At 38.8% G+C, this 27,068-nt stretch overlaps 1 protein-coding gene across 1 annotated transcript; it reads left to right on the top strand.

The window, feature by feature from the left end:
• Positions 1-1,162: 1,162 nt before the first annotated feature.
• Positions 1,163-25,228, top strand: cdip1 (cell death-inducing p53 target 1). Its single transcript, XM_073060780.1, has 5 exons — positions 1,163-1,283; positions 11,956-12,048; positions 13,957-14,115; positions 20,700-20,979; positions 22,676-25,228. Exons 2-5 carry the CDS (start codon positions 11,964-11,966, stop codon positions 22,785-22,787), a joined length of 636 nt encoding a protein of 211 aa, XP_072916881.1. The 5' UTR covers positions 1,163-1,283; positions 11,956-11,963; the 3' UTR covers positions 22,788-25,228.
• Positions 25,229-27,068: the final 1,840 nt, after the last annotated feature.

Below are 27,068 nucleotides of genomic sequence, written 5' to 3'. Positions count from 1 at the left end.
ATACTGGAAATTTCTCAATTAGTTTTGTTCTTTAAGATTTGCCCTAAGGAAGTGGCTGCCCCAATTAACCGATGGCCAGTTTAACTGGAATTCACTGTATTTAATGACGTATCTGCTACGCTTCACTGGGCAGATGATTCCACAGATTCAGCGCTCTCTTAGCAAAGCAGTTTCTCCGCATTTCCATCCCAAATCTACTCCCCCAAATCTTGAGGCTATGTCCAGAAACCAGTGGAAACAACTTTTCTGCCACCATCCAATCTATCCATTTCATAATTTTATATGTTTTTATAAAATCCCCTCTCATTCTTCCGAATTCCAGTGAGCATAATCCTAGGTGACTCCATCTTTCCTCATAGGCGAATTTCCTCATCTCCAATATCAACCAGGTGAACCTCTTCTGTACTGCCTCCAAAACCAGTATATATTTTCTCAAGAAAGGAGAGTAGAGCTGTATGAATTACTCTTCGTTGCCCTGTACATTTGCAACATAACTTTCTGTGTCTGAAAATCAACCTCTCTGGAAATTAAGACATTTCATTTGCCTTCTTGATAAACTGTTGCACCTGCAAACCCTTTAACGATTCAAGATGTCCTCCCAAGACCCTCTGTCTCTACTATCTTTCACTATTTAAATAAACTGAGTGGCGTTCCAAAGAGGTTGGCCCTGTATTTACCAGTATTGTACTCTATCTGCCAGAGCCTCACTCATTCGCTCAACCTAACTATATCCCTTTGCGGACTTTCCACACTCTCTGCACAGTTTAGTGTTATCAGCAAACTTTAGTCCCTCTACCAAATCATTAATGTAATTTCAGCATTCCCTCCAATTTATTCATTAGCCTAACTTGCAAATAGATTGTTGTTTTCACATCAAAGCCCCATGCTCCTGAAACACCTTTCCCAATATCACTGGGAATATCCTTTGTTGGGGCACTGCAGCATTGAAGGAGGCAGCTCACCGTTTTTTCAAGGGCAATTAGGAACAGTTAAGTGGGATTTTGATCTTTTCAGCGACCCAGCCAGATTTGCAACGAAACACTTCAAATTGCATAACTGATTATTTTTCAAAAAGTTAAAAATGCTACTTTGTTGCAATTCTATTTGTTGGGTTTGAGAGATTAGTTTACCTATGTTAATGAAACCCGCAATGTTTCAGCAGGTTACGCTGCTTATTTGCAAGCGGAATGAGCAGCGCATGCGCGGCGCCTGTCTAGCGGTTGCAGAGCAGAGACGGCGGCTGGGCTCCAGGGCTTGTCAGTGCCGTGTTGGACGCTAGAGTGGTATGTAAGCTTAAGCAGAAAGAACGTGCAATAGTTTAAAGGGGGGAGTCGGCTTTTTCACTGAATGTAAGAAAATCGGGTTTTCAATGGCCGATCATTGCTGCTGGGAAACACTCGCCGTCTTTTTCAGTCTTATTTGTGTTCGGGGCAGGGCCTTAGTGGAGTTGTAGTTTATATGGCGCGCAATCCCCGTAACTCTCTACCTGTGATTGTAACCCTTGAACTACATCTCCCAGCGACCCCGTGACTCGCGCCTGCGCAACGATCAAGTGTCAAGGCCTTAAATTCTAAGACTGTAACTGGTTCTGTTCTCTGATGACTAGAACGTAATTCCTAGGCTTAACTGTGCAATAAGGCAGTCTTGTAAAATTTGTATTTTGCTTAACAGAAACAAAATTTATCTGCAATACTTGGTTAGAGTAGCTTCACTAAAATTTTCGATAATGCAACATCATTCAATGATAACAAAATGGATTTGTTACGTTAATACCAAAAGAGACTTATCAGAATAATTTTGCTTACTGCAAGTTTATAATTGCATGTACAAATGAAATGTAGAAGCCAGCCTCTGAGATTCTGGAATTTGAATATTAAGATTTCAGTCGGTATACATTATGCCATATTAATGCATGATTGTTTAGCCTGGAGCGTTCATTTGGTGTTTATCAGCTGTAACACATTTATATGGTATTTGAAAAGTGTATTTTTCATATTGGTGTTGTAGGTAGATAGTTTGAATGTCTCCTCATTTAATGCAATACTCGCTCATATGTTCTCCTGTCTTCAGATGTAATATTTGAATGTGGAGTTACAGACAGACAGACATACTTTATTGATCCCGAGGGAAATTGGGTTTTGTTACAACTGCACCAACCAAGAATAGTGTAGAAATATAGCAATATAAAACCATAAATAAATAATAATAAATTAATTATGCCAAGTGGAAATAAGTTCAGGACCAGCCTATTGGCTCAGGGTGTCTGACACTCTGAGGGAGGAGTTGTAAAGTTTGTTGGCCACAGGCAGGAATGACTTCCTATGACGCTCAGTGTTACATCTCAGTGGAATGGGTCTCTGGCTGAATGTACTCCTGTGCCTAACCAGTACATAATGGAGTGGATGGGAGTCATTGTCCAAGATGGCATGCAACTTGGACAGCAATTGTCAGGTGAAATAGATCCTCTGTGATGTTGTGGTTAAAAGTTGTTGTGTATTTTAAATACTTTTGAAACTTTGATTAAAATCAATGTTATTATATTGCCTTTTGTTTCAATTTGTCATGTTGGTTTTTCAAATATTTACTTTTTTCATTTTATAAACTGAGTTGCATTTATTATTAACTGGAGATGTATTGTCTTAATGCACATTATATTTTCATTTCTCATTTTCCCCTAAGAACATTTAATTCTTTCCAGATGTGAAATGGTTTGCAATATTAGATTCTACTGTACTTGAATATAATTGTATAATTAATTTTTGACATTTTAATATTAAAAATAGTAATTTAACTTGATGTAAAATTGTAATACATTATCTCCTTACTCGTTATTCAAGAAATAGTTTTTAGCACATGTCTAAGTTTTGCTTTTATATTCTTAGATTTCAAGTCAAGTCAAGTCACTTCTATTGTCATTTCGACCATAACTGCTGGTACAGTGCATAGTAAAAATGAGAAAATTTTTCAGCACCATGGTGTTACATGACACAGTACAAAAAACTAGACTGAACTACGTAATAAAAAAACAACACTGAGAAAGCTACACTAGACTACAGACCTACACTGGACTGCATAAAGTGCACAAAAAAAAGTGCAGGCATTTACAATAAATAATAAACAGGACAGTAGGGCAAGGTGTCAGTCTAGGCTTTGGGTATTGAGGAGTCTGATAGCTTGGGGGAAGAAACTGTTACATAGTCTGGTCGTGAGAGCCCGAATGCTTCAGAGCCTTTTCCCAGATGGCAAGAGGGAGAAGAGATTGTATGAGGGGTGCATGGGGTCCTTCATAATGCTGTTTCCTTTGCGGATGCAGCGTGTAATGTAAATGTCTGTGATGGCTGGAAGAGAGACCCCGATGATCTTCTCAGCTGACCTCACTATCCGCTGCAGGGTCTTGCGATCCGAGATGGTGCAATTTCCGAACTTGGTGGATCTGCACACTCCAAACCCAGTGTCTTGTCCCTTTCTGCACTATTCTTCACCTTGCTCATTGAAAACTGCAACCAGTGTCCAAATTGCACTACTTCACGAGCACCTATCAAATTTCTGCCTATATTGAAGCTGTGTAAGACCTGGCATTAAAGTTTAGAAGACATAACCTGATTTACAAATGTCTCCCAGACACAGTCAGGATCAAAATCAGAATCAGATTTAATGTCACCGACATGTTGTGAAATTTCACAAACACAAGAGGATCTACAGATGCTGGAAATCCAAGCATCACACACAAAATGCTGGAGGAACTCAGCAGGCCAGGCAGCGTCTATAGGAAAAGAGGAAAGAGTTGACGAATTGAGCTGAGACTCTTCATCAGGACTGGGGTGGGGGAGGGGGGAAAGATGAGAAATCATTGTTTTATGGCAGCAGTGCATTACATAAAAATACAATAAGTTACATTAAGGTTATATGTGTAAGTTAAGTTAAAGAGAGCAGACATAGTGAGGCAGTGTTGATGGTTTGGTTCACTGTCCATTCACAAATCTGAGTGTTTCTTCAGACTCCGTACTTCCTTTCTAATGGTAGTAGTACGAAGAGAGCATATCCTGGGTGATTAGGAGTCCTTAATGATGAATGCCACTTCTTTGAGGCATTGCCTTTTGAAGATGTCCTCGGTACTGGTGCCCATGATGAAGCTGTCCAAGTTTGCAATCCTCTGCAGCTTTTTCCAAGCATGTGCAGTGGCCCGTCCATTACTGATGGCGATGCAGCCAGTTGGAATGCTGGTCACAGAACATCTGTAGAAATTTGCTGGAGTCATTGGTGACTGCTATGAAACTGCTAATGAAATGTAGCCACTGACATGCATTCTCCATAATTACATCAATATGTTGGAAAGATCCTAGGAAAGATCTTCAAAGATGTTGACACCCAAGAATTTAAAGCTGCTCACCCTTTCCAGTGCTGATCCCTCGATGAGGAAAGGTACATACTCCCTCAAATTCCTCTTCCTGTAGTTCACAATCAATTCCTTAATCTTACTGACATTGAGTGCAAGGTTGTGACACAGTCAGCCAGCCAGTTTATCTCACTCCTGTACGCCTCCTCATCACCATCTGAGGTTCTGCCAACTACAGTTGTCATCAGCAAATTTACAAAAGGTGTTTGAGCTGTGCGCAGACACATAGTCGTGAGTATAGAGAGACAGAACAGCAGGCTAGGCACTCATCCTTGAGGTGTGCCTGTTTTTAATGTCAGTGAGGAGGAGATGTTACTTTGGCTCTGCAACACTAATTCTGGAGTCCTGATGAAGTCAAAGATCTAGTGCAGAAGGAGGTCCGGGTTTTGGAGCTTGTTGATTTAGTACTGAGGACTTGATGGTGTTGAACGATGAACTGTAATCAATAAACAGCAGTCTGTGATGGGAATTGTTGTTGTCCAGGTGGTCCACAGCTGACTGGAGAGCCAGTGACATTTCATTCACTGTAGACCTATTGTTGCAGTAGCCAAACTGCAAGGGATCCAGGTTCTTGCTTGGGCAGGAGTTAATTCTAGCTATGATCAACCTCTGAAAGCACTTCACAGGAGATGTGAGTGGAAGTGGGTGCTAGTTGTTGGGGAAGCTCACCCTGCTCTTCTTGGGCACCGGTATAATTAATGCCCTTTTGAAGGACATTGGTGGGCAGCTCTGGCTGCAGCAATGAGAGATTGAAGATGTCCTTGAACAGTCCTTCCAGCTGATTGGCACAGATTTTCAGTACCCTACCACATACACTATCAGGGCCTGATGCCTTGTGAGGGTTCACTCTCTTGAAAGATGCTGTGATGTTGGCATAGGTCTTCATGAATTTGGTGACAACTGTGATATATTCATTCAGATTCAAAGATGAGTTCCTGAGTATTGTGCAGGCTGCCAATTCGAAGCAGTCTTGTGCACACTGCTCCACCTCCCTTAACCATACCTTCATGATCTGTGTGACTGCTGCTGTGGTCCTATATGCTAGGAGTGCAAGTACAGCCAGGTGATAAGACTAGCCAAAGTGTGGACGTGGGCTGGCATGGGTGTAACAGTGGTCAAGTGTGTTGGTTTACGTTGGTCTTATTGGCCAAGCTTGCATGGTTGAGATCTCCTCCAATGATCAGGAAGGCCTCAAGGTGCACAGTTTCATGATTGCTAAACTGGGTGCTCAGCTCTTCCAGTGCTTGTCTGATGTTGGCCAGGCGTGAAATGTACACCACTACCAGGATAACAGTGGAAAACTTACTTAGCAGACAAAATGGGCAACACTTGAGAGCTGACGTTCCAGAATCTTTCAAGATGACTTAAAAAACCTACTGCTTTGTCTTTGCATCTCTTTTATGGCATGTAGTCTAATTCAGGGAATTCTGTTGGGAAAATGGTGACACTGTCCAGGGTAAAGTTTTCCTTTAACTGGAGAGCTCATCAACTTTGTATGCTCTATGAACTCTGGCATCTTGCTAAAGCTTCTTTGGCAGCGTCCCTCAAAGTATGAACTTTCACCTAAGAAAAACAACGCTGCCATTGCTTATGTCATGAAAATTTTATTGAATTCTTCGTGGCCACTATATTACCCCAGTAGTGTAATTATTAATGTAGAAATAGAAATGTCTGTAGCTGTGTCCCCTTGTGTAGTTGAAGAAAGCTGCTCATCACCACCAGAACAAATGTTTCAGGATGCTGGTATTCATTTATAAATAATAATAATAATAATAATTAATTAAAAAAAGTAGATCCAGGTAGATTATCTGAACCAGGTTATTCTCATTATATTAATAGCGTTGGAACAGCAAGGGGAAAACAGTAAACTTCAGGGTATCCCCAGTATTTAAGTAGCACTATGGAATGTGTTAAAAGATTAATATCCCAAACAATGGAAAAAATGCAGCATTGTCTGATACTGCATTGATGGTAGCACAAAATTTGCGGTCAAATTCTGGGATTTGGCAAATGATCTAATGCTTGCTTTAAACCTGAGCTGAAATTTATTACATTACCAGATTTTTTTTATATCATTGAGAGCTCTTTGGTACCTTCATTGTGTGCAGTGATGGTTGTTGGTGATTAGGTTTATTTACACTTCATGTTTGGAATATAACACATGTCCTATGAATTCAAGCATTTATCTGAATTTTTAAGATATTGCTGCAGAAGCTCCTTGTAGTAGTATTGAAAGCACCAACATCTTCAGTTACACTTCAGTGACTTTTCCTCGATCATAATGTCAAAAATAAGAATGATTGCTGCTGGTTACAGAGTAGTGTTTCCTTAACTTTCCACCTGCTGATTGTTGGCAAAAAAAAAGTGCATTTGGATCTAAAATGACATTTGAAAGAAAAGCATCAAATAACTCATAACTGGAAGACTGAAGTATAACAAAGAAAAAATCTGGAAAATGCTCTGCAAGTTGGCAGTATCTGGAAAGAGAAACATGATGTTTCAGGTTGAAGACTATTGCATCGGAGCTGAGAAAGGCAAAGTTGGTCTTAAGCGATTTTTTTTTTTTCTTTTTCCCCTCTTCCCCTCCCCCCCCCCCCCCCCCCCAAACAGTATGTCAGTATGTGGAGATTTTCCCGTGTTTGTGAAAATCAGTTCAAGTAGCAGAGAAGTGAAGGGGTGGGGAATAATGATGGTATGGAGGGGCAATGCATGGAGTCAATGAGATATCTGTAATAGGATGAAATAATGTTACCATTAGTCAGGTCTCTCACTGGGTCAAAATTCTGGAACACCTTCCAAAAGGCAGTGTGGCATTTCATAACAATAAATGCAAGAACTTAAGGTAACTCATCACTTGTAACGGGGCAGTTAGGTAGGGACACTAAATGTGGTGTTCTCAGCAAATCCCATGACTCATAAATGAATTTAAAACTTTTGGTTGAGTAGTGGAATTTTGCCAAGACATCTTGTGTGGTATGAAGCTCCTTCACCTGTTTCTGGTAATTTGAGTCAAGCCAAAATAAGGTTGAAGGTAAAGCTGTATACTATCTCCATATACTACTCTCTGATCGTTAACCAGAGAGCTAACTATCTCTGGTTAGCTGCTGAAAATTTGCTGAGTAAAGCAAACATGTAAAAGAAATTGGTTATAAAATGGGTTCCATATGAAGATTAATTTTGCAGTGTTTTATTGAAGGAGTAATTGAATTTCAGGATGTCCATAAATATGTTAGTTCCCTTTGAGGAGGAAAGTCATTTTTACTTTATTCAGTAGCATAACTTAAAGATTCATGCAAAGCTAATTTATTTAAAATGTCGTTACGCACTCAGGAAAATTTTGGTTTGCAGCATAAGTGACTAGTAGGCAGTTGACAGTTTACTTATCTGTAATTTTTCCACAGCTTCTCACAGATGAAAACTAATGACTGATTTTGATGTTTTCGTTCCATTACATTCAGACCACCATAACAGCTTGTTGATTAGTAAAGACAATTGCTTAAGGTGATACAGAAATTTTCCCATGGCAAAAGGATGTCAATGTTTCAAACTTCTATCAATGAAAGGCATTGAAAGATGTTCAAAAGGTTCATTTATTACCAAGGCATATGCAACTCTGAAATTTGTCTTCTCCAGCTTGCCACAAAACAAAGAAAGAACATGAAAGTAATTCAGAGAGAAATGACAAACCCACCCCACCCACACTGTACAAAAAAGAATTGCATCCTGATCATCACCCCTCCAAAACCTCCCTCCACCCTCACAGAACAGGAACATTGACCACCCCCCCAAAAAACAACCCCTCCCCTACACAAAATACTAATAGAACATCAAGCCCCAAACACCCTCCCCTCACACAATAAATGGAAAATCAAACGGGTGATTTAACAAAAAGGCAAGTATATAAAAACCATTAGTCTGAGAAAGTCCACAGTCCATACATGAAATAGTCCAATCCATAAGTGCAGAGCCACATACCGTCCTATGCCGACAGTCATCGAAAGAGATGGACACCACACGAGGCAAGGCCTACCCGCGTGCCACAGCGGGCCACAGAGCAATAGACCGCTCACAGATTCCTCCTCCAGCACCAATCAAAAGGCAGGCAGTCGGCACTGAAACTTTTGCTTGTTATAGGTGATGGAAATTGTCTTACGATACACTATGCTAACAAGTATATCACTTGGAATCTGATTATACAGTGGCATGCAAAAGTTTGGGCACCCCTGGTCAAAATTTCTGTTACTGTGAGGTGAGTAGAAGATGAATTGATCTCCAAAAGTCATAAAGTTAAAGATGAAACATTCTTTTCAACATTTTAAGCAAGATTAGTGTATTATTTTTGTTTTGTACAATTTGGAGTGGAAAAAAAGGAAAGGAGCAGCACGCAAAAGTTTGGGCACCCCAAGAGATTTGAGCTCTCATAACTTTTACCAAGGTCTCAGACCTTAATTAGCTTGTTAGGGCTGTGGCTTGTTTACAATCATTGTTAGGAAAGGCCAGGTGATGCAAATTTCAAAGCTTTATAAATCCTTGACTCCTCAAACCTTGTCCCAACAATCAGCAGCCATGGGTTCCTCTAAGCAGCTGCCTAGCACTCTGAAAATTAAAATAACTGATGCCCACAAAGCAGGAGAAGGCTAAAAGAAGATAGCAAAGAGTTTTCAGGTAGCCGTTTCCTCAGTTCGTAATGCATTAAGAAATGGCAGTTAACAGGAATGATGGAGGTCAAGTTGAGGTCTGGAAGACCAAGAAAACTTTCTGAGAGAACTGCTTGTAGGATTGCCATAAAGGCAAATCAAAACCCCCGTTTGACTGCAAAAGACCTTCAGGAAGATTTAGCAGACTCTGGAGTGGTGGTGCACTGTTCTACTGTGCAGCGACACCTGCACAAATATGACCTTCATGGAAGAGTCATCAGAAGAAAACCTTTCCTGCATCCTCACCACAAAATTTAGTGTCAGAAGTTTGCAAAGGAACATCTAAACAAGCCTGATGCATTTTGGAAACAGGTCCTGTGGACTGATGAAGTTAAAATAGAACTTTTTGGCCACAATGAGCAAAGGTATGTTTGGAGAGAAAAGGGTGCAGAATTTCATGAAAAGAACACCTCTCCAACTGTTAAGCACAGGGTGGATCGATCATGCTTTGGGCTTGTGTTGCAGCCAGTGGCATGGGGAACATTTCACTGGTAGAGGGAAGAATGAATTCAATTAAATACCAGCAAATTCTGGAAGCAAACATCACATCGTCTGTTTTTTTTTTAAAAAGCTGAAGATGAATAGAGGATGGCTTCTAGGCTTCTACAACAGGATAATGATTCTAAACACACCCCAAAATCCACAATGGACTACCTCAAGAGGCGCAAGCTGAAGGTTTTGCCATGGCCCTCACAGTCCCCCGACCTAAACATCATCGAAAATCTGTGGATAGACCTCAGAAGAGCAGTGCATGCAAGACGGCCCAAGAATCTCACAGAACTAGAAGCCTTTTGCAAGGAAGAATGGGAGAAAATCCCCCAAACAAGAATTGAAAGACTCTTAGCTGGCTACAGAAAGCGTTTACAAGCTGTGATACTTGCCAAAGGGGGTGCTACTAAGTACTGACCATGCAGGGTGCCCAAACTTTTGCTCTGGACCCTTTTCCTTTTGTTATTTTGAAACTGTAAAAGTTGGAAATAAAGTAATCTTGCTTAAAATATTAAAGAAATGTGTCATCTTTAACTTTATGCCTTTTGCAAATCAGGTCATCTTTTACTCGCTCAGCTATTCACAGTAACAGAAATTTTGACCAGGTGTGCCCAAACTTTTGCATGCCACTGTATAATCAGATTCCAAGTGATACACTATGCTAACAAGATTAGTGTATGCTATGTGGTACAAATAATCATCAAATAATTGATACAACAAGGTCAGTTGTTGTGCTGGCTTCAAGTGGAGAAATCCCATTGCTCCCATTTCATTCCCACACCTTTTTCCATTGCCCTTCAAATTGTTTCCCCACAAATACCTATCTAACTTCTCCCTTTTAGAGCTTTGATTACAAAGAGTGATGGAAGTGGAGAGCAAGTTCCAAGTAGAGTCTTGAGTAAAGGAACTTCTCCTTTCAGCCCTTTGGATCTTTGGAGGTGGGAAAGTAGCGTAGTGGTTAGCAAAACGCTTTACAGTACAGGCGACCTGGGTTCAACCCAGCGCTTCCTGTAAGGAGTTTGTACGCTCTCCCCATGGCCTTGTGGGTTTCCTCTGGTTGCTCCAGTTTCCAAAAACATAAGCAAATTGGTCATTGCAAATTGTCCTTTGAGTAGGTGAGCATTAAATTGAGGGTTGCTAGGTGGCATGGCTCTAATGGCCAGAAGGGCCTACTCTGCTAAATCTCAATAAATACATTTTATATATGTGTATCAGTCCTTGAACTGTTCCAACGGAAGTGTCCTTCTGCTTTTTCAGAAAAGGTAAATATCTATTCTAATTTTTTACACCTGCACCCCCTTTTGCACTGCAGTTGGAAGGTTCTCTGGTACAATTTTCTGAGCCTTTTGTTTTCTTAATATTGACCCAGGATCAATTAGTACAAAATCAGTCTTCAGAGTAATTGTTTCTTACTGCACTGTTGTACAGCCTTCAGCTAATTGCACTTGGAATGTTGCCTCTGAGCGAAAAATCAGTAGTGCTATGCAAATTTCAAGCTGCATTTCTATGTAGCTTGCAATATCTTTCAAAACTTAATGTAATGTTTTAATGATAGTAACTGATTAGTATGGTTAATTCAACCTTGATTTACTTTGGGCTGGGTCACTTGAAACCATGCCAACAAGTTTATTTTGAAAAAGGAAATGAGACTAGCCCTTGTAAATTTGTTTACTTTAAAAGTCAGAAATAGAAACTTGGTTGTTCATGTGCACGTTTTTTGAAAATGTCAGGGGAAATTGGTAGACTTGCAAAAAGTACCCAAGATTGATGCTTTGTAATTAGAAGCTTTGCTGAATGTTGTCATTATCAAAATTAAATGTCACACTTTATGAATTAATGTCATGGTGTAGTGTAGAGTCGGACCGGGCATGGTGGATTCCCAGATTCTATACATCTGGAAAGCCGTCAAGCATGTTTTGAGGAGAAACAGGGAGTCTAGAATGCTCACTCTCAAATGATTTTGACAGAAGAGTTTGAGTGAAACTTTGGATTGTTTTCACTGACGGATGACATTGACTTCCTGTGCATGATAGCAGTTTCATATCACGAAAAGGAAATTTGCACAATATCAAATGAGGAAATCTGAATTGTTTTGCATACGTCAACTTAACTTCCGGAATGCACTGCCTGGTTAGAATTGAGATTCAGATATTATTGTACAAATTTGTATAATTTTCCATAAGATGTGGACGTAAACATAATGGAGTTTTAAAAAGCTGTAGGATATGTACTTGATGTCAATGGCCAAATGGTTGTTGTTTTAGGGGGTAAAAATGTGAAAACACTGCCTTTTCCATTATGTTTCTTCATGTGAACTGCTGTATGAAGTTTGAATAATTTCAGAATTGTGATTTTTGTTTATAAATCAAACAGAGGACACAATGTCAGAAGAACCACCTCCTCCATATCCTGGGGGACCTTCTGCTCCATTGCTAGAAGAGAAATCAGGGCAACCACCATCAACAGGTAAAGACTAAGTTCTAGCAAAGGCCACTTTTCCTCTCAGCCCCAATCTCCTGCCTTCTCCCTGTATCCCTTCATTCCCTGACCAAGCAAGGGTTTTTCATATTAGATACTTCTACTTGTATATACGTCAAAAAAAATTAAATATCTTGGAATAGTTCAGACTTTACGAAAATTTGAAAACTTTTTGAAGTGAAATGGATATTTTTAACAGTAGTTCTATTTCAGTGCACGACTATGAAAATGAATGGAATAGTTCATTTTAACTTTAGTTCTAACTTCATTGATAATTAAAATGGTTAAGTTAGAATGACAGTTAAAATGAACTTTTTGAGCCTGTATTTTGCAATTTTATATTTAAATAACCAATAATCTTTATTCTTTTTTGCTCATCATTCACACTTTGTATTTGCTTGTTTTTACCATAACGCATTATTGATCAGAAGAAGCAGTGGGAAAATAGTTGTTTGCGAGACAATTGCCTCAAATGAACCATATTCCAAGCAACTATCAAGGATTATACTATAAGCACTTAAGCACTTAAGTTACAGAGAAAGGTTGAACAAGTTAGGTCTCTATTCATTGGAGCGTAGAAGGTTGAAGGGGGATTTGATCGAGGTATTTAAAATTTTGAGAGGGATAGATAGAGTTGACGTGAATAGGCTGTTTCCATTGAGAGTAGGGGAGATTCAAACGAGAGGACATGATTTGAGAGTTAGGGGGCAAAAGTTTAAGGGAAACACGAGGGGGTATTTCTTTACTCAGAGAGTGATAGCTGTGTGGAATGAGCTTCCTGTAGAAGTAGTAGAGGCCAGTTCAGTTGTGTCATTTAAGGTAAAATTGGATAGGTATATGGACAGGAAAGGAGTGGAGGGTTATGAGCTGAGTGCGGGTAGGTGGGACTAGGTGAGATTAAGAGTTCGGCACGGACTAGGAGGGCCGGAATGGCCTGTTTCCGTGCTGTGATTGTTATATGGTTATATATGTTATATGGTTATAATACTTTTTTTTTAAAAAAAGCTTAATTATGAAAACATTTTTTTCTGGGAAAATAAAAGCATGCAAGTTAAGGTTTTGGATGAAATAAATAAATAAATGGCCTGTTAACTTTTTCTAAACATTTTTTTCTGGGTGGAAATGCAGAAATAACAACTAGTTAAATGAAGTCAGATCTTGAGTTTGAAAGCCTACATCATTCACAATAACGTTTTAGGTAGAAGAACTTTACTTACACCAGGGACTCTTTCACTTAAGGGTATGTCGCGGTCTTTGAAATCAGTCTCTCAAAGGGCATAAGACATAGGAGCAGAATTAGGCCATTCAGCCCATTGATTCTGCTCTGCTATTCCATCATGGCTGATCCTGGATCCCACTCAACCCATACACCTGTCTTCTCATCATATCCTTTGATGCCTTCACTGATCAGGAAACTATCAACTTCTGCCTTAAGTATGTGCACAGACTTGGCTTTCGTTGCAGTCTGGCAGAGTATTCCACAGATTTGCTATTCTCTGGCTAAAAAAAATCCACATTACCTCTGTTCCAAAAGATTGCCCCTTAATTTTGAGGTTATGCTGTCGAGTTCTGGATACACTCACCATAGGAAACGTCCTCTCCACATCCACCCTGTCTACTCCTTTTCGGCATTCGGTAAGCTTCAATGAGATCCCACCCCTCTGCATTCTTCTAAATTCCAGGCATGGCAAACTGGAGCCACACAAATATATAGGTAAGATTGGATCTAAAATGATCCAGGCAGTGATTTATTGATGATTTCAAAAGTAAGCAGCCTTAATTGAATACTGTAAGATAGTTGGATGTTAAATAAAGAATTTCTGTTTGATAATTATTTGCTTTCTTGTTTAAATTATTTTTTAATCCATAATACAGAATTTTCCCCTCTCCCTTCAGGGTATATGTCGCCTGCTGCTACTACTGCTACCACCATTCAACCTCAAGGGTATTCTGTGCCACCAGATGGTGGGCCACCTCCTTATGAGCCAATGCCTCAACCAGGATTTGTGCCCCTTCACACACCTGCAGAAGGTGCCGTGCCATTGCAACCACATGGTAACTATCATTGATGTGATTATGGAATTTGAGAGAATTGGATGTGTTGTTGGTCATTTCCAATATAATGAAATGTGTGGTGAGGTAAAGTGAGATGAATGTGCTCTGCAATCGTAAACACAAGGGATTCTGTAGATGCTGGAAATCCAGAGTAACACACATCAAATGCAGAAGGGACTCAGCAGGTCAGTCAACATGGAGGGGAATAAACAGTTGACATTTGGGGCTGAGACCTTTCATCAGGACTGGAAAGAAAGAAGGATGAAGCCAGGATGGGTTGTGGGGGGAGGGGAAGGAGTAGGAGGACTAAAGTGAAAAGGTGGGAGGTGATTGGTGGGAAAGGTAAAGTGCTGAAGGAGGAACCTCATAAGACAGTAAGATAAAGGAGCAGAATTAGGCCATTTTATCATGGCCAATCCAATTTGCCTCTCTGCCTCAATCTCCTGTCTTCTCCCTGTATCCCCTCTCAACATTACATATTTGCTTTTATAATCTAGCCCCTTTGAGATGAATGGTAACATTGCACTAGCCTTCCTCGCCACGGACTCAACCTGCAAATCAACCTTTAGGGAATCATGCACAAGGACTCTCAAGTCCCTATGCACCTAATTTTTTTTTTTGTATTTTCTCTCCATTTAGAAAATAGTCAATTCTTTCATTTCTTCTGCCAAAGTACATGACTAAACACTTCCTGACATTGTTTTGTACCTGCCACTTCTTTGCCCATTCCCCTAATCTGTCTAAGTCCTTCTGTAGCTTCTCTACTTCATCAAAACTACCTGCTCCTCCCCCTATCTTCATATCAGCTGCAAGCTTTGCATCAGTTCCATCATCCAAATCATTGACATATAAAGTGAAAAGAATTGGTCCAAACACAGACCCCTGTGAAACACCGTTAGTCACCAGCAGCCAACCAGAAAAGGCTCCCTTTATTCCTATTCTTTGCCTCCTGCTAATCATCCACTGCTTTATCCATGCTAGTATCTTTCTTGTAATACCATGAGTTTGTAGCTTGTTAAGCAGCTTCCTTGTCAAAGGCCTTCTGACAGATCTCATCTGTGTGTTATTTCGTCAAAGAATTCCAACAGATTTGTCAGGCAAAATTTTCCTTAGTGGAAACCATGCTGATTATGGCCTACTTTATCTTCTTCCTCCAAGTATTCTTAAGACCTCATCTTTCATAATTGACTCCATCATCTCTCCAACCACCAAGGTCAGGCTAAATGGCCTATAGTATCCTTTCTTCTGCCTCTCTCCCTTCTTGAAGAGTGGAGTGACATTTGCAGTCCTCCTCTCTGATAGGAGATGAGACTCAACCATTGGAGAAAGGCGAGGAGGAGAGATATCAGAGAGAGGTGATGGGTCAGTGAGAAGGGAAAAGGTAAGAAGGGAGCCAGAATAGGATTGGGGGAAAAGAGGGATGAAGAGGGGAGAAATTACTGGAAGCTGGAGAAATCGTGGCAGTAGAGAAGCCCATGGTCTGACATGTTGGAATGGGAAGCAGAATTAAAATGGATGGTCACCAGGAAATCCTGCCTGTTGTGGCAGACAAAAATTCTTGATGAAGTGGTCTTCCAATCTATTTTTGTCTCACTGGTTTAGAGGAGGCTGCATCTGGAGCACTAGGTACAGTACATGACCCTGATAGACTTGTAGGGGAAGTGTTGCCTCACGTGGTAGGACTTTTTGGGTCCTGAATGGTGGTGAGGGAGGTGGTGAAGGGGTAGGTGCAGTGTTTGTCTGCCACAACAGGTGGTCCATGGCAACCTCTATTGTCACCATGAGGCCACTCTCAGGTTAAAGGAGTAACACCTCATATTTTGTCTGCGTCTCCTCCAACCTGATGGTATGAACATTGATTTCTCTAACTTCTGGTATTTTTGCTGTCTTCCCTCCACCCACTTCCCTCTTTTCAATTCCCCATTCTGGCTCCCTTCTCATCTGCCCAGCACCTTCCTCTGAGTCCCTCCTCTTTCCTTTTCTTCCATAGTCCCCTATCTTTTCCTATCAGGTTCTTTCTTAAGCCCTTTAGCTTTTCTATATTTCACCACCTAATTTCTCACGTTGTCCCACCTTCATGCTCATCTGGCTTCACCTATCACTTGTCAACTTTTACTCCTGCTCTCCAAACCCACTTTTTTTTATTCTGGCTTCTTCCCCCTTCCTTTCCATTTCTGATGAAGAGTCTTGGCCTGAAGCATCAAATGTCTGCTCCCCTCCATAGATATTGCCTGACCTGAGTTCCCACAGCATTTTTTTTTGTGATGCTCTGCAATACTTCTGTAAAAAATTTGCATGAAATGTAGCCTCCTTTTGAAATGCTGTTTGCTGATGAACAGAATTTTATAAATTAACAAGTAACTCCAATCATTTTTTTAAAAAATGCATATGCGCCTTTCTAATACCCTGGATGGATAACATGAAATCTATTGTACAATTATCTGGAGTTCTTGGCATCCCTTTTGAAACGGAGCAAAAGTATCAGATCCTGGGGCTTCATTGAAGTGAATAACTTTTAATGGTGTCATTTGCACTTACTTGAAAGCAGTGGGTTTGGGTTGGAATTCTATCCAGACGATTGGGATAACAGTTGTGGAGTTCTCATTTCAAATGAGTATGATAAAATCTCAATTTGGTTTCCTAATCCAGAGCATGCCCTCTTTCCATTACTATCATCAGGGAGGAGGTACAAGAGCCTGAAGACCTATACTGAAAGATTTAGAGAAAGCTTCTTCCCCTCCCACCCCACAATCAGCTTTCTGAATGGTCCATGAACGCTCCTTTTTTTTGCATATAATTTTTATAACTTAATTTTATGTCTTTGTACTTTTTCAAAACTGCAAATATTACTTCATCTACGTCAGTAAGTAATTCTGATTCTACAGTCAAAATATTGATTATCTCAGCAAGATTATTTCAGCAATTTTCACTTGGTTTGTGTAACACATCAAAGGAAGAGGCCAGTTCTTTGATTGAGCAATTTAATTGGTCTCAATTGTGTCCTCTTTTCCACATTTGATTTTATTTTTCCTTCATGTTATTTATCCACACCATCAGACAATGCATTCCCAACTCTAAACTATATAATTTTAATTTACAGGAAGCTGTTGCTCTCTTCTAAACACTTCATTATTATACATATCTTGTATAAAATCTCTTAACCTCAGTTTTAAAGTCCCCTTTCCCCATCAGTCTGCTAAATTGAAACACATCATCACCAAAACCTATTGAGTAAATTCCACTTGTATTTTCTCAGGATATGATTAGTGTGGTATCTTGAGAATAATGGGGTTAAAAAAATGCGGTGAAATTACCTTTGAGAATCTTCTGCTCTAGATGTATGCACCTAACCTTATGGTGAATTGGTTATCTATCATGTTGCCAAGCTGCAGACAGCATTAATTGTTTTTTCATACTTTAAACTTTGTACAGTTATAAAAAAAACACAAAAACCTAAAATTCTGGAACTAGGCCATATCTGGTGGCAGTTGGAGCAAGAGAACCTGAACTTGTGTGTTATCTGTTGTTTAAAAAAAAAACAAAGTGAAATCAGGAATAGTCCACGTAGTCCTTCGAGCCTACTCCGACATTCACACCAGCATAAGAATTAGAGGCAGGCCAGTTCACACCTTGGGCTTGCTCTGCCAGGTGGCAACTGATCTGATTGCAACTTCAATTCTTTGTTCTTCAACCCCAGTAATCGCCAGCAGCCTAATCAAAAATCTATCTGCTAATACCCTTAAAATTATTTGAATACTTGGAAGTCCCTCGCTCTTTAAGGGTTGAGCATGTTTTTCTTCTTTTCCTTGTTTGTCTTAAAGACATGATCCCTTTTTAAAGAATTTCTGTTGTGTGTCAATTCTGTCAGAGGAAGCATCCAGCATGCAATCTATTGAGACCCCCTATTCAATCAATAACTCCTGTACCTAATAAAGTAACCACTGAGCGTATGTTCATGGTCTTTGGCTGCTGTAGCCCATCCGTTCAAGATTTGATGTGCTGTGTGTTCAGAGATGCTTTTCTGCCCACCACTGTTGTACTTGCTGCCTGTTAGGCCATTGGTGCTTAGGGCAGCACACCACTATTGTAACATGTGGTTATTTGAGTTACTGTCAGCTTGAACCATTCTCCTCTAACCTCCCTCATTAACAACGTGTTTTCACCCACAGTAACGTTGCTCACAAAATGTTTTTTTTGCACCATTCTCTGAAAATCCCAGGAAATCAGCAGTTTTTGAGATACTCAGACCACCCTGTTTTGCACCAACAATCATTCCATGGTCAAAATCACTTGGATCACATTTCTGCCCCACTCTGAACAACAACTAAACCTCTTGACGACCTCTACATGCTACTATGCATTGGGATGCTGCTACATGATTGTATGTTTAAATATTTGCATTAAAGCACAAGTGTACAGGCGTACTTAAGTGTACAGGCCACCTAGCTGATCTTCTACCTCAGTTTAGTTTTCTTGCCCTAACCTCCATATGACTGAAATTTCTAGATAGAAATTTCTACCCAAGGCCACAAACTTATCAATCACCCCTCGTACAAAACAGATTGGAGTCATCAATCTGTTTTGTACGAGGGATGATTGATAAGTTTGTGGCCTTGGGTAGAAGGAGTCAATTTTAGAAAATCTAGCACATTTATTTTTCAACAGTTATGCAGCTCCTGTTACATGCACATGTAGTTCAACTCTTTGAGTGATAACGCAGAAAGTTTGAAGTTAATAACATCTCCTTCTACCTTAGGCCATGAACTTATCAATCACCCTAGCTGTGGACATTTTCTGGAGGTCCAAGATCCGTATGCTCCACGACCGCTGGACTAAGTGTGTAAACGTAGGAGGAGACTATGTTGAAAAATAAATGTGCTAGGTTTTGTAAAATTGACTCCCTTCTACCTTAGCCCACAGACTTATCAATCACCCCTCGAATAGTCGTCTAGGGCTGTAAATCATAGAGATTCGCCAATCCCTACTTAAAAAGAAATTTCTCTTTGACTTACCGGTAATTATAAATATCCTGCCTATTTATGCTGATACTGGGATGGCTCATTGAAGACTTCATCCAAGTGAAGTACCTTTCCTACATCTAGTCTCTTGAACCAATAGGAATTTAGTAAGTTTCAATGAGATCTTCTCATTAGTCTGAGCTATCGTACGTATGTAATACGGCAAGCCCACCATCCCGGGAGCTATTCTGGTGAATCTTCATTCCTGAACACTCATCCTCTTGTAATAGAGGCCACAGTACCATTTGCCTGCTGCACCTGGATGTTTTTATGACTTATTTGCAGCATCCTGTGAGTTTTATTTTAATAATATTCCCTGATCTGTTAACATTTTTTAAGCCTTTTCTGCTATTTGCACTGTGGGTGTTCTCACTTGGTTTCACCCACTATTTTCTTGCCCGTTTTTTGGATCTTGTTATTAAACCCTCAACACTTTACTCATTATCCCACCTGGTTTTATATAAACAGCGAACCGAACTCCAGTAAGAATGACACTTTCATTTAAGATCTCATGTTTAATCCCCTTTAAAGAACATTGTATAAGGGAAAGAATATGCAGAACAGTGTGAGACTGATTACATTATCAACAGGGTAACAAAATGACCAGTGAAGTATTTTGAAAATGTCAACCTTGGAATTTTCACAGAATTAAATCATAGAAATACTTTATCAAAGAAGGGGCTATTTAACCCATTCTATTCATATAGGCTACCATTAATTATTTATCTCTGCCAAGGGAAGTGTACTTTTCTAGCACTGTTGTATAATTTTTAAAAGAAAACACTTCAGCAAATGCTTCAACTTGTTCCAATTCTGTAATTCTACCAACATTCTTTTAAATTATCACTGTGGCCTGTTTTATATTTCCTTATGACACAGGCAGAGTCAATTCAGCTGCCTCTCAGAGCAACCAAATTTAAACCCCCACCCCCTCCATTTATTTTCTTATTCTTTCTATCATCAATTAACAACCTCCATTCTATCATCTGATATCACTCTAAATTAGTACTGTGGCAACCTAACTTAAAAGCCAGCACATCTTTGGCAAGTGAAAGCAAGTTGGAGCAGCCGTGAGAAAGAGAGACTCTGCACGTAGCACCATCAGCTAGGATTGAGCCTGGGTAGCTGGGAGCTGGGACACAGCTATACTACCTGCAACACCTCTGTTCCTCCAGCTTTGTGCTATTGCAGTAGGTAGCACTCCAAGGTTTATAGTGTCTGTATGTACAAACAAGCTGGAGGAACTCAGCAGGTCGGGCAGCATCTATTGAAACGTTGACTGCTCGTTTCAATGGATGCTGCCGGACCTGCTGAGTTCCTCCAGCTTGTTTGTATGTGTTGATTTGACCCCAGCATCTGCAGTGTACTTCGTATTTATAGTATCTGTGACCTCTCTGCTCCTGTCATTGCAAGTAACTCCAGAGGAGGACAACATGAAGATAATGCATCTTGTGTAACGCAAACATAATTATTTTTAAAATTTTATTTACATGACAAACAAAATTGAAGTTTAAAAGATAAGACTATTGATGTGTTGATAATCTTGTTTTTTTTCCTTCTTAACAGGATACTATCCAGCTGCTGGACAGTACCCACCTTCAGGTCAATTTATACCCCCTGGCCATTATCCACCTCCTGGGCACTATCCCCCTCATGGTGGACAAACAGCAACTGTTATAGTCCCCCCTGGTGCAGCAACAACAGTGACTGTGCTGCAAGGGGAGATGTTTCAAGCTGCACCAGTCCAGACTGTATGCCCTCACTGTCAGCAGGCTATTACGACCAAGATCACTTATGAGCTAGGCTTATTGAATACGTTATTCTGCCTCTTCTGCTGTTTTATGGGGTAAGTGACATTTACTTGAGGTTTTCAAGTCTCATTGTTAAGAATTCTCATTTTTTACAGCGGTCTGTATTCATTTGAAATTTCTGACCTCTGACTTCATGAACTTTAACCTCTGCTTATTTTCATATTTTCTTGCATGCTGGCACTATTGTTCTTTTTGAATATGATCTACTGTCATGTACCTTTTGCTAGGTCTTATAACAAAGAACAAAAAAAATACAGTGGATCTGTTCAAAGACATGTTTATTACTTGCAAGGAGAAACACCTCCACCCCTCATGAATAACAGGCTGTTTCTGATTTATAGCTTACAAAGTTTGTTTATGTTATTAGTTTTCTGGCCATCCTTTGGCTGTTATCTGTTCTGGAGGTCAGCTCCTCCACTGTAGTACTCGAGGGCAGTAATATATCAATCTCCCCTTAGTTACACAATGAGATATGATCAAGACGTTGTATGCCTTTTGCCACGTACACACTTAGCTCATAGCAAAGCACTCTGGGATTATACACGTTCCATTTTGTAACACTACAAAATTGAATAGATCCAGAATCTCAAAGTTCTGAATATATTTCCACACTATTCTGCAACATTTATTTCTTTTGAGTTCCTTTGGTGTTCTCTTATCTGCCTAATTTCTATTTCCATCTTGGCTTGCCTAACTCCAGTTCTGATACCCTCCTGACTACTCTGCAGTTAGGCAAATTATTTTCCCCTAGGTAATCTTCAAGTACTCACCAACATGACTAAGCTATATTATTATTCTGCAAAGATAACTATCCCCTTGAAGGAATAAGAGAATCCTGCATACAATTAGGAAATTAATAGAGTGGAATTCCTGTGTCCACCTAGAGTCAGGATCAATTTTGTGATTTCCTATGTTACCCAGATTTGCAAAATGATTTTTTTTCCCCATAACTAATGTAGTTCAAGTGATGGAACAATTTCTCTTTGAAAGAACTAACACTAAACAATGGAGTACTGTGTTCTAAGATTAACATCAATCTTTCACTGATCTTGACTATAACTGCGGATGCATCAGCACTCTTCAGTCGTGGCAGACCTTCCTTTCTTTTATACTCCAGAGTGGTTTCTTTCAGAATCTTACCAAAATGCTATGATAGAAATGCATGCCAGAATATGACCTCCTGTTTAAACTGGACCTCTGGTTTTACCATGTAATATTTAGGTATTTGAAAAATATGTGCAATTCTGCAAAATAGTATGGGACTTAGAGGAAAATTATTTTGCAATGTCTTAAAATTTTGGTTTTACTGTTTAGCACACCTACAGATCCTTATTTAGTTGCATTAGTTGACAGTGATGATTTCATGATAACATAGTACATATCATAATCTGACTATGTCATAATCTGCAGCAGGTTTCATGCTTTGTAATTTGAAAGATTGCCTTGGTTCAGTAAAATTACTGTTTTTGCAGGGATGAAGTAAGGAGAAATGAGTCCAAAGCACTTTCAATAAGTGTGTTCTGATTTGTACTTGTGACTTTGCCTGGAGAATAACTAAATAAAATGCTATAATTTTGTAAGAATGGATTTCTTTGGCTCAGGCTCTTAAGTCTAAATTCTAATAAATGTATGAGCATAATTGATGCCACTATATAATGTGTATTAGAAAATCATTGTCATTTGATATATGGTTGTAGAAAGCTTTCATATCTTTTTTTTCTTTTGATTCAGGTGTGATCTGGGCTGCTGCTTAATCCCATGTTTGATAGATGACCTGAAGGATGTGATGCATACTTGTCCAAACTGTAAAGCTTATATATATACATACAAGCGTGTGTGTTAACGCCAATCCTGGCTCTGTTCAAACCTTAAAAACGATAAATTTAACATTAACTTTTTGTTTCTATTTACACACATGATGCAGCATTGTCTTGTGCTGTCCAACAAACTGTGAATGCCTTATCTGCAGATTATATGATTAAGATGAAGATTTAATTAATGTATTAATATAATATCAGTAGAAGAGTTTTTGTCCTAATTTAAATCAGAGAACAATATTTCATTGCACTTCAACTTATGAAATTCCCAGTAAAGGAAACCCTATGGCTAGCATCTTTTTATGATATTCAGTTTAAAATCTTGAGCAAGTTGAATATTGATGTGGATTATTGTGCTAATTAGTGTTTGAGAATTAAAAATAAGTATCTAACTTAGGATATCTTTCAACAGTCAGCCTTTTGTCCCAAAATATTGCCCACTGCTGCAATATTTTTGTGATGTTTATATTGAACATGTACAGTTTAATATAATGTGCTCTATAGAATATACACAAGTTAAAATGCACACTTTAAACCCCAGGGAGAAATGTTTTGTTGTCTGACGCAGGTTGCTGCTTCATGGGAGCACATGCATGGAAGTGTTTTGTAATATGATGTGCATTCTGGTCATTTAAATACTTGTCATCAGTGTTTTTTTTCCAAATCTTTCCTGATACAGACCTATCAAGTCTGAATTTCTAAACAGTTGGTAAATGCTGGGAAAGATACCAAGGTTAAAATGAAGGCCAATTTAAGAAAAGCATTGTTTATTTTGGAGAGATTAAATGTTTATAAAGAGCTGTACTATGGTTTTGAAAGTATTTTATTGTTGCCATTCTAGTTTAGTTTAAGACAAACTGTTAAAGGTTCTGAGCCATGACGATGTGTTATTGTGATTATAGTGCACTCGCATCATTCAAAATCATTTTAATGGAACTTGAATAGAGGATATTTTTTTAAAAAAATAACATCACCTGTAAGCTTTCAGTCTAAATGTGTAGCTTAGATTTTGTGGATCCAAAGAATGTTTTTTCTTCCAGATTTGAGGAATATTGTCTGTTAAGAATGACTATCAGGATCTTCATGAATGTTCTTTATAGTAGTGTTTGGAAATACTGTACAATGCAGAAATCTTTGACATGTTCAGAATATAAATGTAGTAAAATATCTACACATGCAGCTTGCAAGTATTGCCTTTGCTAAGACTTTGCTGCATATCTAAATTTGCACTTTTATTTATTGTCTCTATTATGCATCATGAACTTACAAGAAGTATTAAATGTTTTTCTGCTTTCAAAATAGGTTACTGGGATACAAATGTAATAGAAGAATGCATTAATTTTTCAGAGTGCACAAGAAGGATTATGCATGTGGCTGACTTTATCCTACCTAATGTGCTGTGGCTTAATGCATCCACCGTAACCACCTTTTGGGTTAAAACAAACTACTTGATGCGATGCTGCAGTTGTTGCTAGTTGGAAAACATTAAGCATTTCTAAATAAATATATTACTAATATCTCAAATTTTTATTCATTGAGTGTTTCTGATGTCATCACAATTGTTAGCAATGTCAAAATGTTGAGCAAATTTACTTAGATTTAAGTCCCTGTCAGTTCATGAGTAAATCATTGAAAGGCTATATCAGTAGGTTATTTGCACATAGGTCACACTTTTATATCACTTTAATTTACATTATATGTTGCATACAGGATCACTTGTAAAATGAAGACCAAGATTGAAACAATTCCCTTTTTCAAAATTACAGCCAGTTCTAAGTATGGATTGTTTGACTATAATGTTGTTCATCAATAAATCATGCATATTTATACCAATATTTAATAATTATGTTATACAGGAGTAAGCAGATCGTTCCAACTATGATGGAGATGCAGGTACAGGAATAATATCTGATGCAGTATTTTGCTGATCGGACAGTTTAAATCAGTTTCATGAGTAGGTTCCCTGTGTGATCGTTAAGTATTGGATTCTTTTGAAAGAGGGCCTATTTAAAAACATATCTTACATAATTGCAAGAGGACCTTTAAGGGCTTCTGTGTCAGAAAAGTTTGAAAATTCCATTTTTAAATTAGTCTTGACTGATGTAATTACTTTTTGTACAAGTCAGCAATATAAAGCCACAACTCCAAAGCATGGGGTAGACAATAGAAATGAAGGATAAATTTTCTTTAAACGCTGTTGTTTGTTTTGCATACCAGTGAATAATTTATTTCATGTCCTTTTCTTTTGAAATGAGTAGTACTTAACTGTCTGGTGTGTAAATCTTCTAATACGTTTTGATATTTTTGTTAATTTAAGAGGCTATGTATATTATGCAAAGCTTTTTGTTAGATTATGCCTTGCAATGTCTATTTTTTCTGTAACATTGTGTACAAATTAAAATATGTATATTCATGTATTATGTATAAGTATTTACACCTTGGAAGCTAATAAATGCCGATAGCACTATTTTGTTTTGATCTTAATCTTATCAAAAACACTAGAATTCCAAATTCCAAAATGAACTCTTGTTTTCTCACAATTTACATATTGTTGCTGGATCTAAAGTGCTAGAATTTTATTCCATGAAGATGATCAAATCATTAATTTGAAGAATCAAACATTATTGAACAGATTTCATTTTTGCATGTCCCATTAGTTAACTTTATCCATAAGTTAGAAAATATACAAAATCGCTATGGCAATAATTTCTTTTGTAGTGAATTGCATCAAAAGTGCTTGATAAGAAATAACAATTACAAAAGTGGAGAGAGTAGAAGCTAATTCTGCAGTTTGTAGAAGTACATCAGACCTTTTGAATTTACTATTATGGGAGCTCAGTGATAAGTTGGCCACCATAACCATAGGAAGGCCTGTATAAATTGAACTAGGGAATAATGTGGGGCAAAATATGTACTGAAGCCCCAAAGCAATCAGGAACAGATGGAACAAATTATATATTGGTATATTTGCAAAATGCAAAAAAAAAAACCCTCCAATTAGCAACAGTTTGTGAATCAGTTATATAAGGTAGTATTTGTTAAATTAATTTGAAGGAATTTGTATACAGCAAGTTTCTCCAAGAGAGGAGGCAAGCTTGATTCTGGGAAATGAACTTCACCCTTCATCAGTCTTGGCCCAAAATGTTGACTACTTTTTTTCCACAGATGCTGCCTGGCCTGCATTCCTCCAGCATTTTGTGTGTTTAGCTGACAACCAATGATATTTTGAAGTTAGTAAAGCAATTGTCCCTTAGCTGTTTGGTGTATTTCACATCCTTCCATATTTCTCTAATCTGTCTGTGGCACCCACTACTGTGTAAAAGGAAGCTATATTCTAGGTTGTGCAGCACATTGTCACGAGGGCCAGGGGAAGCACCTCTAGTCACTTTAGCTCGATCTTGTCATGCAATTTATCTAAACCTGCACTTCAGGGCCCCACTCTGTCTTTCAGCTGCCTGGCATGATTGAGAGTGGCAAGGGCAGGTGAAATGATGCTTACACTACAAGGCTTTCATCAGCATGTAACTTTACCTGTAAAGTGCCTACGGCTATCACTTAAGATTCTTTTTCTCAGGGATCCCAAACCAAGGAATAAGTTCTCATAATAAAAATTACTGACAGTCCCAGCATCATTTCTGAGTTGGATAAGCTTTTAGCCATGGAGATAACAAGCAAAGTAACAAGTACATAATCACAATCCGTACATTTGGGTAACTGCATAAATTCATTTGGAAGGGCACAAATGAATTACGGGGCAGATATCAGCAGTATCTTTCAGGATTATGTCTGGCAAATCATACAGTTGCTGCTACTTGTTACGGTTGAGAACTTCACTTTCAATTGTACCCACCATCCTTTATATTCTTGTACATAGTGTGCTTTAGTCCATAAAGTGTTTTCAGCCTCTGACGTATCATGCTGTGATTTTACTAGTTCATCAAAAAAATTTCCTAAGTATTGGCAGCCTGATGATACTGGAGTGCTTATGCGGACATAAAGTTCTGCTGTTGCAAGGAGTCAGCTCATTTGTTCCCTCTACTTATTTCCTCCTTCCCATTAGTATGAGCCATCTAGTTTATAACAATTGTTGTAAGTAATTGAAAAGCAAGAAAGGCTTCACAGTTAGTTCACCTTATCTTATCAGAGTTCCAAAGAGGCAAGAAACCCTTTTCAAAAGTGTTATAATTGTCCAGTGTCATGTGCTACTCCTACAGCATAACAAGATTCAGTGTAAATGTTTATACTAGTGCCAGCTGCAAGGATGCAGGATTTTGTTAAGGCAAAAAGATTCAGCTGCTATATGACGT

This window comes from Hemitrygon akajei, chromosome 11 (assembly GCF_048418815.1).
Source record: "Hemitrygon akajei chromosome 11, sHemAka1.3, whole genome shotgun sequence".
NCBI lineage: Eukaryota > Metazoa > Chordata > Chondrichthyes > Myliobatiformes > Dasyatidae > Hemitrygon > Hemitrygon akajei.
Note: the sequence above shows the minus strand (reverse complement) of the source record. Positions and strands in the feature narration are given on the sequence as shown.

Excerpts from the sequence above, each read along its gene's own strand:
- cdip1 (XM_073060780.1), top strand. The coding sequence starts at position 11,964 with ATGTCAGAAGAACCACCTCCTCCATATCCTGGGGGACCTTCTGCTCCA. Across the intron at positions 14,116-20,699 it reads CGTGCCATTGCAACCACATG|GATACTATCCAGCTGCTGGA; the intron begins GTAACTATCATT and ends CCTTCTTAACAG. Across the intron at positions 20,980-22,675 it reads CTCTTCTGCTGTTTTATGGG|GTGTGATCTGGGCTGCTGCT; the intron begins GTAAGTGACATT and ends CTTTTGATTCAG.